Here is a 21265-nt window from a genome sequence, read left to right as displayed (position 1 = left end):
AAAAGTAGCCGTCTGTCTGCTGCAGCCAGGTGACGCATGGATGTCCCCTTGGCCTTCTTCAGCCTCTGGGGTCCCGGCACTGAGGCACCTGTGTGTTGGATCATGACCTGAGAAATGTGTCACATGTCCAAAGTGATGTTGACACTCTTTCACAATGCAAGTGATACTCCTCATCCAAGTCTCGGTAAGTAAGTCATTCCACAGGTGTCCACGGGTGCTCAAGAGACCTGGCACTACAGATATCCAGTCTTCACGTTAGATCACTGGTTAGCGTCCAGGTCTCACAACCATATAGTAGGACAGGACGCTTCAGATCGCCTTCATTCTCCTGCTGTGATATCAGCATTGAAAAAAGCACATCTGTCCAGCGATCTCACTAGTTGAATGATTATTGCTAAAAAAAAAAAAAAAGGTCTTGATTAGTGAGCTCCTTTCCTTTTCCTCTCACTTTTAATGCAGTTTTTGTATTTTATTAAGTTCTGTTTTGTTTTTATAGGTCTGGGCAGTGATTACCAGTGGATCGGACTCAACGACAGAATGTTTGAGAGAGACTTCAGATGGTCTGATAGTAAAGCACTGGTAAGAAACTCACGAAAAAGCACAACTAGAAAATACCAATTAAGCTTTTAAAGGCACAATTGACTCCTTAAATTTAAGTTGTTGATTGATTTCTTAAAGTTACAACTTCCAGTTTTTAAGGTCTCGGGTAACGGTTATGATGAAAGACAAGAAGTCAAACATCTCATGTTTGAGTTCTCATGGAAGATTCCCATTTTACGTCTGCTGAAAACAGCTCCACACCATGATGTTCCCACCTCCAAACTTCACTATCGGTGTGGTGTTTTTGGGCTGATGCGCAGATGACATTTCTGGCGTGCATTATGACAACCAAAGGGTTCAATTTTGGTCTCTTCTGACCAGGCTATAGTCTGTCAGTAGTTCAAAGTCTTGTCTAAATGTTGTGCAGCAAACTTTAAACGACCTTCAACATGCTGTTTCTTCAGTAATGGCGTCTTGTGTGGTGAGCCTGCGTACAGGCCATGGCGGTTGAGTGCATTACTTGTTGTCTTTGAAACAAGTTGTTCCTCCACTGGCTTTGCACACTCTTCTGATAATGCCTTTCATTACTCTGTCAGTAATCTTACGAGGAACACTTGGTCATGGCCGGTTTATGGTGAAATGATATTCTTTCCACTTCTGGATTATGGCCCCACAGTGTTCTCTAGAACACTCAAAATTTAGAAATACTTCTGTAACTAATGCCAACACTATGTTTTGCAACAATAAGGTTGTGAAGATCTTGAGAGAGCCCATCATTAGATGTTTCTTGTGTGACACCTTGGCAGTGGTGGGTACAGTTCCGCTAATGCCGCTAACCGCTAATTATTGAAGATAATGTTTTCATTATCGGATTAGCTTTTCAGATAACTTTGAAAACCGTCATCGGACTACTTATCTTCTGATAAGTTTGGTCTGCTAATTTTTAGACCGCTAACCGTATTTTTGCAGATGTGGTAAAACAAAGCTGAGTAGTTACAAACATCTAAAATCAGTAAGTACCTACCTGTTAAATGTTTTATAGTAGATGCACAGTTCTATTCTCCGTAAACAGAGGAGAGCGTGGTTCTAGAAGGAAACCACCCTATCCTCTGCAGGCAAAGCAGAACTGGTCACAAAAAAGAAAAATGCTCATTTCTTTTGACCCCGTACGATATGCTGGCAAATATCACCCAGTCAGCCAGAGGCATACAGTTTTAACTTATGGTTTTAAAATTTTAACCAAACTAATTTTGGACAAGTTATTTAAATTAACGTCACATCTGAAGTTTTATAAAGTGGAAAATATCAAATATATGTTTTAGTTTTAAAGTAATGCACTAATTTTTGAAGGTTTAGAAGTGTGGACATGCTGTGCCCAGGTGCATTATGGGTACCGGTCCTCAGTACATTGACCACAGAAGAAAATGCATTTGAGACGCTCTGATCAGGCTCCACACGGACAACAGCATTAAACTCTTTGTATTTGTGCCTAAAACTCTCGTGAATATATTCTCTGGGTTTATAGACGTTGTTATTGTGTTTGTTTTATGTAAAAATGCCAGAAGCAGCTTGGGTTGCTCTCCATTATTTTCAATTAGAATCATAGCAATCAATTCCTGTTTGCTATTAGAGTCCTGCTTATGTCAAACACTGGTCGTCTTTCTTCCAGAGTAATATATAAGATGTCTGAAATTCAGTTTGCGTTTATTAAATTCCACGCATCTTAAACGTAGCAGACAGGGATTATCTGGGATTTTGTTTTGGCAAGTTTTCACGGTCTCTATTGCCATCTACTGGCCAGTAGTGTTCATGGCAGTATTCATCCTAGTACTGAGTGTCCAGTAGTTGGCAGTGCTCTATTTATTTTGACACCGGTTATATCAGATAGTTATCTAATTACAACTTGGCTTTTTTTTTTTTTTTGAAAATACCTTTTTTTTTCAAATAAAAAATGGCATATTTTACAAAAGCACATTTATCTGTAACACCAACGCACGACACACCTCACATTAACGTGTTGGTTTTCATAGAATAAATGAGTCAACCACTCAGTGTTAGCGGAGGCACATTTTACCATAATCCTTTGCCATCTGTCTGTGTTTGTTACAAAACTTCAGAATTAGTGCATTATTCAACATTAAAAGATATATGTTATATTTTAACTTTGTACAAATGACAGAATTGACATTAATGAAGTTATTCTATCAGTATTAATTTTATTTATAAACCAAACCATAACTCAGCACTGCTTTATTTTCCATTACCCCGCCTCACAGCAATGCTGATATTGAGTAGAGAGTTGAGCTTTGCTGCTGGAAGCTTTGTAATAAACAGGAGCTTCCAGCAGTGGGCAGGGCGCACAAAGACAGAAGTGCTGACTCATTGTTTGGGTCTGTAGTCGCCTTTGGTGCTACCAGAAGCAATTGTGGTGTTAAAACTCAAAATCATCTTGTTAGTAGTTGCAAGTGTACCGCAGACAATACTGGAAGTTATCAGTTATCTGTAGCTTCCGATAAATTTTTGGGTGTTTATCGGTTTAGCTTTATAAAAGATAACTTTTCATTTAGCTCATTATCTGTTATCGAAGCTAATTTTTTGGTTAGCTGTGCCCACCACTGCACCTTGGTAATGAAACACCTGTTTATAGGCCATCAGTTGGGACTGAACCAGCTGATATTAATTTGCGCTGACAAGGGGCAGGATTGCTTTCTAATTACTGATAGATTTCAGCTGGTCTCTTGGTTTTCCATGTCTTTTTGCACCTCCTTTTCTTCAGGTGTTCAATACTTTTGCCTGTGTCATTTCACATTATTACACATAACTTAATTTATTTACTTATTTTTTTTTTTTTGTTTTTTTTTTGCATGTGTGGATTACTTGGTTTGTTACCAACATCTGTTGAAAATTTCATGCCAATAGCACCTTTACAAATGTTTTTACTGAGAAAAATGGTGACGTTTTCAATACTTATTTTGTCTGCTGTGTGATCACAATTACAGAGCTGCGTAGTGTCATGTGTATTATTTTTCAGTCTTAATAAAACATGACAAAGGTTTTCTGATAGATTGTGACTGATAGATTGAGGCGACCCTAGTCTTAGAGAATCCTTTGTCCAATACACAGCACTGTATCCACATCCACACTTACCATAATTCTGGACAGAGTGTACTTTTGAGTTAAATTCACTATAGTGATAGTCGAAGACCTCCTCCTCTGTGTCCTACATCCTGACCAGTCTGCACTCACGCATGCTCTGATGCACAGACTCATCTGCGTTTGCCATCAACACTCAGCTGTTGAAGCATGTGATCTGAATTATGCAGCCACGACATACCAGATAAGAATGACAGCCAGAAATCTGATACTGGTGGTGTAATGTGTTGTACTAAAGAACAGAGGCGCACCCTTATTGCAATGAACCTTATCTAGAGTCAAAGTTTAGATACTGTACATATTTTGTACAGTTGGATGGTTGTGTAACCGTGTATGGGATCCATATGTGTAGTTCTGCATCAGATATGAGTTTAGACTTTATTCTGAGCTTCTTTTAAACAAATCCAATTTTGAGTAATTAACAAATCCAACTTTATGGAATTCCTCCCTCATGCAGAATGTAGAACTTTATCAGCTCTTTCATGTTGTCACAGCAGCACCACTCGCTGGTGTTTCTGTGAATTACCTCCATGTCGTTTGTGTGGAATAAGATCACTCTGCACCATTCTGTCATCCACTGCATTTCCTGGTGATTGGTCAAAAGTGGATTCATATCATTTTCATATGATTGAGTAGTACTGATAGTAGCGAGAGACTTTTGGTCCTCCTGGAGGTTATTTATTTGCATTATACCATAATGTGTGTCTATGGTAACAATGCAACCTACACCAGTGGTAATCAGTCCTGGTCCTTTGGGTAAATCTGGTGTCTATTAGCGCTTGACTCGCTGAACACACCTGATTAAGTTAATTAGCTACTGTATTTAATCCATTAAAGGCTCCCCTCTCTACTAAAAGCCCCCCTTGATTTTTTTTTCTTTTTTGCATTTCCATCTTTAAAATTGTGAGCGCCTGCTTTATGACATCACAAAGATCTGTGAATATCTTGCTGACAAACAAATGATTATATTGATGTATCTTTTTGATAAGTTGAGTAGTAACTCTGACCTACCTGATATTCAATGACACAATAAAGAATATTTTGCTATAAGATAAATGTACAGTTTATGCAAAGGTTTAGGCATGATTTTCCTTTATAAATCAGTGGTTGTCTGGATCAGAAATTTCAGTTAAATATCATATAGCAGATGAACACACTGATATTTGAGAAGTGAAATGAAGTTTCTAGTATTTACAGAAAGTGTGCAATAATTATTTACACAAAATTGGTCAGGTGCCTAAATTTGAGCACCCGTGTCATTTTATTGATTTGAATACATGTAGCACTAATTATTGGAACACAAATTATTTTGGTAAGCTCACGGACCTTTGACTTCCTTACACAGGTGAATCCGATCATGAGAAAGGGTATTTAAGGTGGCCATTTGCAGATGTTTCCCCTCTTTGCATCTCTTCTAATGAATGGCAACATGGGAGCCTCTAAACAACTCTCAAATGACCTGAAAACAAAGATTGTTCAACATCATGGTTTAAGGGAAGGATACAAAAAGCTATCTCAGAGATTTCAGCTGTTAGTTTACACTGTGAGGAAATGAGGAAATGGAAGACCACAGGCACAGTACTGGTTAAGGCCCAAAGTGGCAGGCCAAGAAAAATCTCAGATAAGCTGAAGTGAAGGATGGTGAGACAGTCATAGTCAACCCACAGACCTGCTCCAAAGACCTACAACATGATCTTGCTGCAAATAGTGTCTCTGTGCATCATTCAACTATACAGTGCACTTTGCACAAGGAGATGTTATATGATGCTGTAATGAAGAGGAAGCCTTTTCTACGTACACGCCACAAACAGAGTCGCTTGAGGTATGCTAAAGCACATTTGGACAAGTCAGATTCATTTTGGAATGTCACTTCGCTGGGGTGGAAGGAGCCTGAGCTTGTGCAGGAGGTTGAGAGATACCGACTAGATATAGTCGGGCTCACCTCCACTCACAGCTTGGGCTCTGGTATCCAACTCCTGGAGAGTGGCTGGACGCTTCATTTTTCTGGCGTTGCCCACAGGGAGAGGTGCAGAGCTGGGGTCGCATTGCTTATTGCTCCCCAGCTCAGTCGCCATGTGTTGGAGTTTACTCCATGAACGAGAGGGTCGCCTCCCTATGCCTTTGGGTTGGGGACAGGTCTCTCACCGTTGTCTCGGCCTACGGGCCGAGCGGCAGTGCAGAGTGCCCGACCTTCTTGGAGTCCCTGGGAGGGGTACTAGATAGCGCTCTGACTGGGGACTCCATTGTTCTCCTGGGGATTTCAATGCCCAAGTGGGCGGCAACAGTGAGACCTGGATGGGGGTGATCGGGAAGCACGGCTTCCCCGATCTGAACCGAGTGGTGTTTGCAGTTGTTGACTTCTGTGCTAGTCACAGTTTGTCCATCACGAACACCATGTTTGAACACAAGGGTATCCATAAGTGCACCTGGCACCAGGACCACCCTGAGCCAGAGGTCGATGATCGACTTTGTAGTCGTATCATCTGACTTCGGCCACATGTCTTGGACTCGAGTGATGGATCCACATGAGTCTTATGCGGCGAGGCTTAGGTGGTGCCCTGAAGGGCCAGAATGGGTGCCGAGCGTGGCTGTGATCCCGGTTTCACCGGCTGAGATGGTGCGGCCGGTTCTTGCACTGATGCGCACCAGGCTGCATCCGAAATTGTTATGTACTGAGGTGCGGTTGAACAGGCAGCGGTGATGTCCGATTCAAACAAAAACTCAATCGGATCTTCGATGCATGGAGGAACCTGGCCCTGCTTAAAATGAGATTTTATGTTCTTCAGTTCAGGAAAAGAGTGGACCACGTCTGACTCGGCTTTAAAAGCTGATCAAGGGCCGACAGAACACGACGTCGGTTCTGTGGACTCAGATTGTCCTGATATTCAAAAAATAGGTCCTGTATCTTAAATAACACATTTACCGTGTCCTGGACTGCAAACTGCTCTGTCTCTGACGAATCGTCATCGTCATCTTCATCACAGTCGCTCCACTCCGTCATCATCAAAGGGCAGGTGTTGAGAATACAGGTGGGCCTCTGGATGTTTTATCAGTCGGGAAGTCTTTGGCCAGAAAAATTTGCGTCCAGGTCCTGCAGATCAGGGAAGAGCTCATAAAGCCAAACATTAGCTTCCAAAAGTTCCCATGCCTGCTCTGGAAAATCAAATTTTTCCTTTGGAGAGTAGCAATCGCGGAAACACACAAAGAAAAATTGAATGTCATCAAAAATCCTTTTGATGGCGTCGGGTCCTGGTTCCTGTCGACCGGTTCGAGCCCGCTGCGTCCATGTCTGGCTCGTTTGTTCTGACAGGACTGAGCGGAGGCGAGACACAGACAGAGGCTGGACACAAATGCAGGCTCACCACAGGACGTATGCGTAAAGGATGGTTTAATTCAGACCTGGGTTCAGTAACAGGAAGGCAGTCTGCGGAGCAAAAGTACCGGGCAGGGACAAGACAAAGGACGTGGTCAAAAACAAGCAGGGTCAGTACACGAGCAAACAGAGTTGTCAGGGCTGAGGCAAAAAGCAGGATCCGGTACACAGAGCGGAGTCAAAAAACATGGCTTGGCAAAACAGGACTGAAACAAAGTGCTGGTGAGTGAATGAATCAACAAACGAGCAGGGAGGAAGTGAATGAAGCAGTTTTAAATAACAGGTGTTAATAAGATAATGAGGTGCACGTGGAGGAGGAAGGGCCTGGAAGGGGGTGTGGTCAGGTGACAACTAAGAGGCAAAAGAGATGCAGAAAGGCGTGACAAATGGGCAAGTAAATGACAGATGAATGGGGCGTGGCCAACAGTGATGACAAAGTGCAGGTGTGGGACATGAGTGATCAGAAAGAGACTGTGATAACAATGAAACTGGACATGACAACTTAGAGACCTGAGAGGAGTGCAGACAAAGAGAGAATAAGGCAGGTGCAAGTGAGCAGTGAAGAGAAGAGACTGTGATAACAATGAAACTGGACATGACAACTAAAGATCATACAAAGAAACATGAGCACAAATCTAAACTTGATCAGGACTGAAAAGCATACCAGAACATGATAAACAGAATCATGGGAAATAACACATTGTGACAAAACCAAGTGGAACAGACAGACAAAACTATAAGAAAAACAGAAACTAAGTGATAACAAAACCTGGCATAACAGTACTACATAACAGAAATGAGAACAGCAAAAACAATAGGCAAACAATAACTAAATGATAAACCATGAAAACAGACTGATAGAACAAAACTAGAACGGAACTGGAACATGGCAGAAGAATAAAAGTAACAGAAGAATGTGCCAAAGCAAAATAGAACATAGAATAAACACATGATGAAGAAGGCAATTAATAAAACAAGGCTGGGGCAAAAGGAGCAGAACTAAATAAAGAGGGAAAATAAGGGCTGAAGCCTGGAACTGGGCGGGGCATGACAATTACCCTCACAAATACAACTGCATGCTGAGTTAGTAGCAGTGCACAAAAAGAATGGCATTTTTCAAATGTGCAAAATAGCATATAGCATATTGTCCATTTGGCACTAGGGATGTGAATCGTACAACAACTCACGATTCAATTCGATTCCGATTCTTGGGTGCGATTCGATTCAGAATCAATTTTCAATTCAGAGAGCTCTGAGAAATAGTATATTACTTAAAAAATGTTTAGTTTAAGAAAATGCAGCTTTACAAGGTTAATCAAGTGATTCTAAAGCTGTAAATTTACTTATCTGCTTTGCTCGTTCAGAGTTGGCTGGCAGTTTGGCGAAGCGCTGGTCAGTAGTCGGCAGAGACCGCTGTTTCACTTCTTGTAGCTCCGGGTGATGGCGTAGCATGTGGGCTTGAGGATTTGAAGTGTTTCCGAAGTACTTGACTTTCATTTTGCAGATTTTGCACACTGCATAAGTCATGTCAAGCTCCTTCTTACACAGCAAATAATAAAATCCAAAATGCGCCCAAACATTTGCCTTCAGCAAAGACGGCGCTGCCTGAATTAGCTCTTCATCCGCCATGCTAAGCTAATGTTTGAAGCACGCTGGACCCTCCCCTCGCGGGGACGCTGTAGTATGGAGGCCGTTGCCTGACAAACAGTACACGCAGTGAGTAAGCAAGAAAATGTTTAAAAAATGCATTTTAAAAATCGATTCTTGGACATTTTGGATCGATTCAGTATCTTAATAAATAAGAATCGCGATTTAGACCCCTATTTGGCACCCAGTGGTGGGCACAGTATTAGAATTTACAGTTTATCTTGGTATTATATACTAAAAACTAAAAAGCTGCAGCTTAAACAACCAAAATACGTCCATTAACGCATTGATTGACAAAGTAGAAGACATGTTAGTAAATAAATTCTTACCTGTTAGTTTCAGTGGGATTCATCTGAAGAAATAAAGCTTCCTTTTTTAAAAATCCAAAACGGTGTGTAAGCTGTGAAGAGAAGCCCTTGCACCTGCACCGTTAGATCTCCTCTCTCCCACCGAGTCTTGGCGATTAAATTATATCCCGTGCCACAAAGAACTAAATAAAATAATGTTAAAATGAGTCCGTTTTGTTTGTGTCGAGCAGGTGGTAACAGTGTAACGTCCAAATGAACCTGAACTACACTACCCACAATGCTCCCTGCGTCAACCGGCTAATCACGTCTTGTGCTTAATGATGATATCATCAGGAAGCAACAGGCAGCCAGTCTGCCACAAATACACAACAGACAGACTAAAATGTTTGATTTAGGGTTTACAAACATTTTTGACGGTTAAACTTTGCTCACTTTACCAGCAAAAAAAATGTTATAGGACTGAAAGTTATTGGAACTAAATTTATTGGAAGATAATTGGTCCGATGATGGTTTTAAAACTTATATGAAAAGCTAATCCGCTAGCAAAAACATTAGCTTCGATAATTATCTGTTATCGGATTATCTTAACTGTGCCCACTACTGTTAGCACCTTTGCCTTCATGAATATGCAATTTGGGATTTGTCCACCCGAGTGTGCAAAATTCTGGGTGGGAAGAAAGATGCAAATAGGTGATGTTTCCACACGCTACATGATTTATCAAGGTCAAAAGGAAATTTAGCAGGTTTTTCAGGTTTCTTCTCTCATTCTACTGAATACTGAGAATAGGTGTGTTTGTAGGACTGCGTAGGGAAGCTGTCAGATTGCAGTGTTCGTTATCAGGCCTTGAAAGTCATCAGGACATCAGGGGCATTCTGAAGTTTGTCTGGTGTTACATATGGAAGGTTTACATTCAGCAGAGTTAAAAACAAAAAAGCCAAACTATTATTTGAGAATATTGAAAGTAAGATCATTATTTGCAGGCAACCATATTATCTAGAGACCAGAAATATGTATTTTTGAGCTTTCCATTTTGACAAAGGGTAGGGTAAATACTTTAAGAACAGGAAATCCTTGGATCCAACTCCCAGTCTGCAAAACTAACTAGTATCAGTGTATCCTGTGAAGGCTGTTCCAGCTATAGCATATGTCAGACAGACTGACTGTGCAGCTTCTTCATTTAAATACACAACAGTCACAGCTGTTGCCCGCGAAGTCAGCTGCCAGTGGAAAGTAAGACAGAATCAGATAATTGTTCGACTATTTTTGCCCAGAGCTTTTGCAGCTGGTGTGGCGTTAAATCTGTGGTAAGTCGTCCAGAAATGCTGCATCAGACTTAATCAAGCTCTTATTTATCTGTTGGATGAAGCGGTCCGTATGTGTTGGAGGGATTTCTGCAAAACTATTTTTAAACACACAGATTGACAAAGAGACAGTCTTGTTTTAAAGTCATATTTATTACTGGGTCCAGAGTTCTGCAGCAGGAGGCCACACCTGCTTGTTAACATGTCTGATATCCTGAAGCTTCAGCTGCAGTTTTTCATGATGACTTTGATGTGAAAGTACAAACCAGCGCAGACGGGATGATACGGCTTAAAGTCTTTGTAAACTCACCTGGTGTGTGTTGTACATTAAACCTGTGTGCATGCATGTACATGTCTTGACCTGCAGACAACTGGAGACCTGTAAGGGGGGAGTGTGGGAGATTAATGAAATCCAGCTGTGGGTTATTGAGCTCATTCAGCCAAGGACCGTCTCCTCCCCCCCCCTCCAGGACCTCAATATCTCTTTCCTTCTCGATGTACCCCCTGAATAACTGCATTTGATGAGAAATAAACAGCCGGAAGCTCTGCTGGAGCTGCACAGATTTCATTATTACAACAGGAGGGCTTCACATCCTCTGGCTATTGGCAATGTATTTAATCCACTTCAAAGTATACAATCTAAACCTTTAAATGGTACCATAAACTCTACTGTAAATGTTAGAATATTGTGCAATGCACCATATGTTATGGGAAACCTCTCGTATCTACAGCGTGTTATTGTATAGGTGATATAGATGCATTCCATTCCTTTTTCTGTCCGTTGTGTCCTGTTGGCTCATTTGTGAGCAGAATTTCTGGTTTTCAGTCAGGAGCCACAAAACCTAGAGGAGGGATTGAGAAGACTTAGACCTAGACTCGTTTTTATTGTAATTTCAGTAAATAAAAAACATCACAGATGCTGTCACAGAATGAAATATCGATCCACTGATACAAATAGATAAAAACATAGAAGAAAGCACAGAATACCAGTCCAAGGTGTGTGGATTGTGATAGCTTTTTTAACCTGTTAATCTGTTGATAACTGCCTGTGCATCTGTGGATATACAAAATGCAGTAATACATAAAGGACACAGGATATTGCAGCCCAGTCTCACGTTTTGTTTTGTTTTTTCGTGCTCCCATCATGAAATGAGTCAAATTTTCGTGATGGGGTTTTGTAACTCAGTATTACTAACCCTACTCCTACCCCCGACCCTAACCTTAACCATAACCTAATCCTACTCCTTCCCCCCCACCCTAACCATAACCACCTGACCCCCCCGCTTCACTTTGAAATTTCGTGCAGCCATCACGGAATGAATTAGAATGAATTTGTGCTGCGGTGACAAAAATGAGGCGCTTTTCGTCACAATATCACCAACCAATAGATTAATGTATATTTCCTGCTGCTGAATCATGACTTGCCTGTGAGACCAGGTTGGATATTCAATCAATCAATCAGGTTTATTTCTAGAGCCCTTTACAACACTCAAAGTGACCAAGTGCTTTACAGCAAAATTTAAAAACAAAACATGGTAAAAACAAATATCCAACAGTAAAACCATTACAAAAACAATTAAATAAAAATATGCATAAAAACATTTAATAGCATAAAATAAAGCGCCATCATGCTACTGAGTGTTAAAAGCCAGCCTGAACAAATACGTCTTGAGCCTGGACTTAAAAAGCTCTAAGTTAGAGATGATTCTCATTTCAGGGGGGCAATTTATTCCAAAGTTTGGGCCCAGCAACAGAGAAGGCCCGATCACCCCAGCGTTTAGACCTGGACTTGGGCGCTTCCAGTAAAAGCTGATTTACAGACCTCTAAGACCTGTTTGAGACACGAGGATGCAAAAGCTCAGTCAAATAAGGAGGGGCCAGGCCATTAAGGGCTTTAAGACAAACAACAAATTTTAAAATCAACTCTAAAAGAGACTGGAAGCCAGTGCAAATTAAAAGAACTGGGGTGATGTGCTGACGTCTTGATATGTTTGTTAAAAATCGGGCTGCAGCGTTTTGCACATATGAAGATACTACAAGGCTAACCTTGCAGCCAGATGCTACACTGTAGCATATATAATCTACAATCTACAATATATCTATAATCTACATTCTATATTTCACAGCTCTTTCTATCATTTTGTATTCAATTGTCTCATGGCAGTTGGGTAAACGCTGTCTCTGAGTCTGTGTGTTTTGCAACTCAGGCTACGGTACCATCTACCTGAGGGTAGGAGGGAAAACAGATTGTTAAAGGGATGTGAAGTGTCCCTGATTATCCTTCTTGCTCTGGACAAGCAGCGCGGTTCTGCCAGTTCACCATTGGTTGGTGAACTTCTCTGCAGGCCCGGCGCCAGAAAAAAATATTAAGGGGGCGATGAGTTTATCACAGGGGGCGGGGTTGCCCCCCCCAAAAAGAAAGTGTGCACCGGAGGCTACCTGCCTCTGAGCGTGCGTAAGGAATTGGGTGCACTCCTAGAAAGCTCGTGTATTTAGGCTACACCGTTGTAAGAGACTGACTAAGAGTAAAGAGTGATGACAGTATGTTTTAATTATTATTTGAACGTATAGACCCTCGGTCAAGTGATCTCCTGCATACCACAAAACCAACCAACAACTGATCTGAGAAATGACACGAGACAGTAGATTAACCCCACATACAGCCCTCCATCACAAGCGCAAACACAGCACAATTGGGCATGACAGTCACACAACGGGTCAAAGATAAACCTTCATGTAGATATACAGTGGTCCCTCGTTTATCGCGGGAGTAACGTTCTAAAAATAGCCCGCAATAGGCGAAATCCGCGAAGTAGTCAGCGTTATTTTTTACAATTATTATAGATGTTTTAAGGCTGTAAAACCCCTCACTACACACTTTATTACACTATTCTCAAACAGGCATGAACATTTCTCACTTGTCTCTCGTGTGTAAACACTCAAAGTTCAAACCTTAGTAGAAAAATAAGACCAACCTGTTTTCAGGCCCAAACATTTGTTTGAGAAATAAAAATAGAACGTTTTCCTATAAATAATGATGATGGCTTTTAGGAACTAACGAATTAATTTTAACAATCAACCTACGAGGTTGGACACATAAGAAATTATTTATAGTGACGACCAGTATTTCACAGTTCCACTGATCGCGCCTCTTCGTCCTGGCGCCGCGTCTTTTTTCCCACTGACTCACACCTTGTTGCAGGTGTCTTTTACGGAGTGAAGAACACAGTTATGGGTAGTTGTTGGCGCCCTTTTTTTCTTCTGGGTGAGAAGATTCTTATAAACAGACACGCAGAACACAGTGTGCGTGCTCTCCCTTCGTGGTGCTGCAACAGGTGTCCCGTCATCTCAACAGAACACCGGCCTGCTTGATGAGGATGCAGAGCACAATGCGCTTGTAAAAAAAAAAACAAAAAAAAAAAACATGCAGAATTGGACTAAAAAATCTGCGAAACTGCGAGGCGCTTATTTTCCAGTATTTCTTTTTCTTTCTTTTTTATTTTTATTTTTGATAACTCTCACATCCGAGGGGGTGAGGTTGATGGCGTGAGGGGGCGTCTCCCCCAAACGCCCCCTCGTGGCGCCGGGTCCGCTTCTCTGCTGCCCTCATGATCCTCCCCAGTGCCTTCTTGTGTGCAAGGCTGCTACTTCCATGCCACAGAGAGATACTACTGGTTAGTACATGCTCTGTTGTTCCTCTGTAGAAGGAGGTGAGGACAGCCGGGCTCAGATGGGCACTCTTTAACTTGCGGAGAAAGTGCAGAAGCTGGCTGGCCTTTTTAACCAGAGAGGATGTGTTGCCGAGACTAGGTCAGGTTGTCAGAGACATGGACCCCCAGGAATCTTCATTGCTACACCATCTCCACAGCAGAGTCCTTGATGTAAATGGGTGTATTGGGGAGTATCTTCTTCTGAAGTCAATCACCAAAAGAAATATTTTCAACAAGTTTAAAAAAATTGACTTGTTTTGCTATATCCAGCTTGGTGGAGCTGTGACAAAGAAAAAAGAACACTGAACACAACAGTGTTTAAAACAAATTGATGTTTTCCAGTTAAAATGCTCTCATAAAACAAAAATTCCAACAATTGTCATAAAATGGGTTCATTAGTTTTATGAGATCCAGATAAAATGCCTTCAGACTGAGGTGTAACAAACCCATTTTGCAGAGCTACAGTACAAAGGGCTAGAGTGCAAGGAGTGGAATATGAATGAATGATTTTATCAAAACATTAAAATGTTCTACACCCTGTTTTAAACTAGAATAGTACTCAGAGTTCATACTGCTACCTGGGGTAAAAATGGTCAGTATTTTTGCTTCTGCCATGTCTCAACAGAAGAGGATCAGTAATCAGAATTGTGATGCTTTAACCCATCAAAACTTTATGATGTCATCAGGCAAGAACTTTAAAGGAAGAGATAAAAGAGTAAATGTAGATGCCAAACTGGATGACTGCTCCTATGTCGACTTATTTGGGGGTGCAGGTGGTGCCCTGTGTGCCTGCATCCTTGTAAGACATCAGGGCCTCTGTGGGTGGTGCAGGGCTGCTGAAGTTGGTGCATGAGCTGAAGATTATTCAGACTCATCTTTTTTTTTTCCTACCTGCAGATACTGAGGTGTGTGGATACGGTTGGCACAAGTTTGAGTCTCACTGCTACAGGTATTTCACCCACCGTCGAACCTGGGATTGTTGCTGAGAGGGAGTGTCGCTTGCACGGTGCCCACCTGACAGCATCCTGTCACAAGAGGAGCAACACTTTGTCAATCGTAAGTCAACGTGACTCACTTAAATGCTGCTGTCGACATAGTTTACCTGCGTTCCTGGTCAGTGGCTTCTGTCAAACTGTAATATTTTCAACAGCACATTATGGGCATTGTGTTACTAACACAAGCTTTGTGTTAGTAACAAAGTTTGCGTGGGCAGAACCATTAACATGTTAGCTTTACAGTAACTACAGGGTTGCCAACTTTGGGACCTTGGCTGGAGTGAGATTGCATGTGCATAGAGCGCGCCGAAACGTTATGGTAACCCTAACCCTAATTTTAAAAAAAGTCCTTGTTTACTAATAAAATAATAATAGAAGGGAAACAGTTTGATTCCTCTCCTCTCTACATACAGGTATATCCTCCTTTCTTTTTCTGAAATATTTCAACAAGCTCATCTACAGGTGTGTGAGAGGCAAATAAAAAAATGCTTTAAAATGGCTGGGGGTCCAGATGGTCCTGGTTGGGGAAGGTGAGGGTTTTAAACCATGCTAATGCTTCCAGAACCATGTTCTGCAGTGAATTTGCAAGGACAGATGTTGAGGATGGAGGCAGCTGTTTATCCACTCTTATAAGTTGGACAAAATCTGTTTTCACATGACACCAACTTCTGTGCAGAGTCTTCTCCCCAAAACTGGAAAGGAGGACTCAAGCCTCAAGCCAGGAGGAAGACTCAACCTAACACCACTGAAATGATCTGTTTTAAATAAAAACCTTTATATTATAATGTCTTTAAACAAAATATAGTCAAAATTTAAAGATGCACGTCAAACTTTTAATTAACATGCATAACAGTGCCTGTTTATTCATTGCAAGTGCTATGTTAAAGATTGGCCAGCAGGTGTCACCATATCAATGCTTCAAACACTGAACCACTTAACAAAATTTGCTTCATATTGATTCAGTGGTTCACAACGCTCTTCCGTCCTAATAATTATCAATAAAAATACTTCAGCAACCTCACGTTTTCAGCGCATGTGCACAGATAGACTTACATCATGAATACTTGCTAATCAGGACATTAAATAAAGTACGACATGTCTTTTAAATTACCTAGTTTGCAACTAGTTGAGGTCTGCAGCCATCTGAAGTGACTACCCAAATTTTATTAGACAATAGAGTATTCGATTTGTTAGGCTATTTTATTGGCTTACCTTTGTTATCCAAAATGTGGCTGACTCAGAAACAAGCTTCGAAGTTTTGCTCGAACTCTGTCTGAACTTTTCACGTGCAGCTGAGGTATCAGCTGCAAGGTTTTCAGAGACTCAGCGAACACAGAATACTGCAGTCAGAACGTTGTAAACAGATGTTAACAGCTGTTTTGGGTGTGCGCTTGTAAACTCCTCTCTTTTCATTAAGAACAATGCATTGTGGTCTGGTCTGGTCTGATATAGTCATCAATAGAAAATTAACGGGAGAAATTTTATTTTGCCGTGACATTTCTTGCTTGTGCGTGAGAGCGTGAGATTGAGGCTGAAAGCGTGAGTGTCACACCAGATGCGTGAGAGTTGGCAATCATGTAACTACTTACATTGACTCTGACTGTTATGTCAGATTATTATTGTTTTAACTCTCCATAACATGTATGGATGTTATTAGAATATTTGTGTGGTTTTGGTGTATTCGTTGACTGATCACCTCTTGCTAGATAGCAATGAAATATCTGCAAATTAGGTGCAACTGTTTCCCAGAACCTTGGGTTTGAAGCCATGGTTCTCCAGATAGTCACAGCATGCACATATCAGCTTCCCTGCTACTGTTAAATGATAGGTTAGTGGTATTATTTTTGGTGGTACAGAATGCACAAAGGTATACTAGGGGAGCTACGACCACTACCTTTGCACCCCCGCCCCCAGGACTAAACCAAACCGACTTTTTTAGGTTCCTTCGATGACCCCAAAAAAGAATCAGGATGTTCCCAAAATAAAAACTGGCTCAAGCCAGTTATCCAAGATGACGTCCAAGATGGCCACCAAAATAAGATTTTTACTAAAACACCTTTCAACAACATATAAACAACTTAAATATCACAGAGATTCAATGATAAGGGTCTATGGTGGCCATTTTGGATGCCATTTTGAATCTTAAACCCATGAATGAATTTAGTTTAGGCACAAATGAGTTTGCTGAGACCTGCAATGGTCTTCCCATTGATTCTCTGCGATATTTAAGTTGTTATATGTTGTTTAAAGGTGTTTTAATGAAAAAACCTATTTTGGTGGCCATCTTGAACGCCATCTTGGATAACTGGCTTGAGGGCCAGTTTTTATTTTTGGAACATCCTGATGTGTTTTGGGGTCATCTAAGGAACCTAAAAAAGTTGGTTTGGTTTAGTCCTGGGGGTGAGGGGTGCAAAGGTAGTGGTCGTAGCTCCCCTAGTAGTACATAAGGCCAAACATGTAACCTTGTTGCTCCATTTGTAGTCTCCTATACAAATTCCACCTCAGTTTTCTAAGCTGACATTTGGAATCAATGAGTGGTTACTGTGAATACTCAGATCAAATGTACTACTTGCATTTTGAGTGAGTGTGAGATAAAACACTACAGTCACTGGGCATCTCATTGCTAGAAAAATCAGCAATGAGGCGCCCACATATCATCTGGCTTCATTAGATAGATGTCTTCTTTTGCCATTCAGGACCCAAGGTGGGCTCTATAATGTGATGCATGCAGTAACACACAACACCTGCGTACGTATGCTCTCAGACGTGACCATGCACAACTACTGAAAGTCTTCAAATACTCAAAATGCTGCTGCTGGAGTTCAAAATAGAGAAATGTGTTCATGCCAAAGGTATAAAAGAAGGTGAAAAAAGAAGGCAGCAGGTTATAGAGTTAGACCATCAGTGGGAAGGTTGTTTAAGACAAAAGGAACATCTTAAGAGTGTGTTTAGCCTTTCAGCTCAGATGTAAAGCACATCTAATCTGTTTAACTTGTAATTAGGACATTACTGAGCAACATGGGGGCCAGTGGTTAAAATTTTATGCCTCATAGCAAGAAGGTTGTGGGTTGGTTTTAACAAAGCCCAGTTCTTTTCAGAGAAAGAGAATCATAATTTCTTTATTGTCCCATGAAGGAAATTAGTGTACACAAAAGACAAGGTACACAATGACAATATTAACAGTGAGAATAAGGCCCAATTAAATGTCTAAAGTCAGACCATAATAAAAACAATACAATATAAAAAGCACCATAACACATACACAAATCACTATCAATGTCAATGTTTCAGTCCAGAGTTCATGCCAAAAAAAAAGAAGAAGAAAGAAACACTACAAATTATTAGAAAAAGTGCAATGTGTGGATGTGCAAATAAGCAATAATAGTGCAAGAAAAACAAATGCACCTAAGGGCTACTTGCCATTAAGTAATAAATTGCACTGGGGGCAAAAGCTCAAACTGTTTTTTTCAGTGGGTGATTAGGACAATCCAGAATAGCATTAACCTTTCTCAGGACCTGTCTCTTATAGATAGACATCACCCCGGCCTGCTGACTTCCTGAGATTTTTCCAGCAGTTTTAACAAGACTACCGAGATGACGCTTATTGAAACAGTTCAAGTTTCCAAATCATGCAACAATACAAAAATTTAAAACAGATTCCATAAACTTCTATAAAAGAGAGCAATCATCTCAGAAGAAACATGGAAGGTTCTCATCTTCCTCACAAAGAACGATCTTTGCTGAACCTTTTTGAGGTAACATCAACATGAGGTTCAAAGCAAGTTTATTATCAAGGACCACACCCAGATGTTTTGTAGCTCTCCCACATCTCAACATCAGCACCTTTGATAAAAGCTGGTAATGGGAAAGAGGTAGACTTCCTAAAAGTGATAATCATATCTTTAGTTTTGACACATTCAACTCAAGAAAAGACTTATCACACAGGAAACAAAGTCATCAACAGCAGGCCCATGGTCCTGCTCATCCCCCTTAAGAAGACTAACAGTAACGTATCATCAGCATACTTTAAGATGTGTTTGTTACTGAAGCTGCTATGGCACTCATTAGTGTACAAAATAAAGAGCAGGGGCAACCCTGAGGAGAGCCAGTGGAAGAGGAAAGCACACTAGAAAAAACACAGTTAACTCTCACACACTGTGACCTGTAAGTTAAAAAGTCAGTTATCCAACTAATCAGGTGAGGATCAAGTTTAAAATGATGGAGGAGCCTATCAGCAAGCAGAAAGGGTTGGATGGTACTGAATGTTGAGGAAAAGTCATGAATTCAGTAGTGTTCAGAATAATAGTAGTGCTATGTGACTAAAAAGTTTAATCCAGGTTTGAGTATATTTCTTATTGTTCATGGGAAACAAGGTACCAGTAGATTCAGTCGGATTCTCACAAATCCAACAAGACCAAGCATTCATGATATGCACACTCTTAAGGCTATGAAATTGGGCTATTACTAAAAAAAAAAAAAAAAGTAGAAAAGGGGGTGTTCACAATAATAGTAGTGTGGCATTCAGTCAGTGAGTTTGTCAATTTTGTGGAACAAACAGGTGTGAATCAAGAGCGTGGTTTGATTAAAAAGTTGATTGGAGAGGGGAAAACGTATACGCAGGTGCAAAAAATTATAGGCTGTTCATCTACAATGATCTCCAATGCTTCGCATTAGGGGTCGCCACAGCAGATCAATCGTTTCCATCTCACCCTGTCCTCTGTATCTTCCTCTGTCACACCAGGCCACCTGCATGTCCTCTCTCAGCACATCCACGAACCTCCTCTTTGGTCTCCCTCTTCTCCTCCTGCCTGGTGGCTCCATCCTCAGCATCCTTCTCCCTATATACCCTGGGTCCCTCCTCTGCACATGTCCAAACCATCTCAATCTCACCTCTCTGACTTTGTCTCCAAACCGTCCAACCTGAGCTGTCCCTCTGATATGTTCATTCCTAATCTTGTCCATTCTTGTCACTCCAAAAGAGAATCTCAACATCTTCAGCTCTGCCACCTCCAGCTCTGCCTCCTGTCTTTTTGTTAGTGCCACTGTCTCTAAACCATACAACATAGCTGGTCTCACTGCTGTTTTGTAAACTTTCCCCTTCACTCTTGCTGAGATTCTTCGGTCACAAATCACTCCTGCCACCTTTCTCCACCCACTCCACCCTGCCTGCACTCTCTCTTCTTCACCTCTCTACCACCACTCTCCATTACTTGAACAGTTGACCCCAATATTTAAACTCATCTACTTTCACCACTTCTACTCCTTGTAACTGCACTATTCCACTGGGCTCCCTCTCATTCACACACATGTACTCAGTCTTGCTTCTATTGACTTTCATTCCCCTTCTCTCCAAAGCATATCTCCACTTCTCCAGACTAGACTCAACTTGCTCTCTACTCTCACTACAGATCACAATGTCATCTGCAAACATCATAGTCCATGGGGACTCCTGTCTGATCTTATCTGTCAACCTGTCCATCACCACTGCAAACAAGAAAGGACTCAGAGCTGATCCTTGGTGTAATCCCACCTCCACCTTGAATGAGTCTGTCATTCTGACTGCGCATCTCACCGCTGTCACGCTATTCTTGTACATGTCCTGCACTACCCTGACATACTTCTCTGCCACTGCAGACTTCCTCAGACAATGCCACAACTCTTCTCTTGGCACCCTATCATAAGCTTTGTCTAAGTCCACAAACACACAATGTAACTCTTTCTGTCCTTCTCTGTACTTTTCCAACAGTATTCTCAGAGGAAACATTGCATCTGTAGTGCTCTTTCTCGGCATGAAACCATATTGCTGCTCACAGATCTTCACCTGTTTTCTAAGCCTGGCTTCTACTACTCATTCCCATAACTTCATGCTGTTGGCTGATCAGCTTTATGCCTATGTAGTTACTGCAGCTCTGCACATCACCCTTGTTCTTGAAATAGGAAACCAGCACACTTCGTCTCCACTCCTCAGGCATCCTCTCACTTTCCAAGATTTTATTAAACAATCTGGTTAGAAACTCTACTGCCATCTCTCCTAGACATTTCCATGCCTCCATTGGAATGTCATCTGGACCAACTGCCTTTCCACTCTTCATCCTCTTCATAGCAGCCCTCACTTCTTCCTTGCTAATCTCTTTTACTTCCTGATTTACTCTCACCACATCATCCAGCCTTTTCTCTTGCTCATTTTCTTTATTCATCAACTCTTCAAAATATTCCCTCCACCTTCTCAGCACACAC

At 41.3% G+C, this 21265-nt stretch overlaps 1 protein-coding gene across 1 annotated transcript in view; it reads left to right on the top strand.

Annotated features, from left to right (window-relative positions):
- The window catches only part of LOC117529117 (versican core protein-like), a 156423-nt gene that overhangs the window by 104743 nt on the left and 30415 nt on the right, over positions 1 to 21265 (top strand). The window contains exon 13 of the mRNA XM_034191816.1: positions 497 to 579. Coding sequence (XP_034047707.1) covers positions 497 to 579 — 83 coding nt within the window. The remainder of the gene's footprint in view (positions 1 to 496; positions 580 to 21265) is intronic.

The sequence above is a fragment of the Thalassophryne amazonica genome, chromosome 17 (genome assembly GCF_902500255.1).
Source record: "Thalassophryne amazonica chromosome 17, fThaAma1.1, whole genome shotgun sequence".
Lineage (NCBI taxonomy): Eukaryota > Metazoa > Chordata > Actinopteri > Batrachoidiformes > Batrachoididae > Thalassophryne > Thalassophryne amazonica.
The sequence above is the reverse complement of the archived record's forward strand: the minus strand, read 5'-3'. Positions and strand labels throughout refer to the sequence as shown.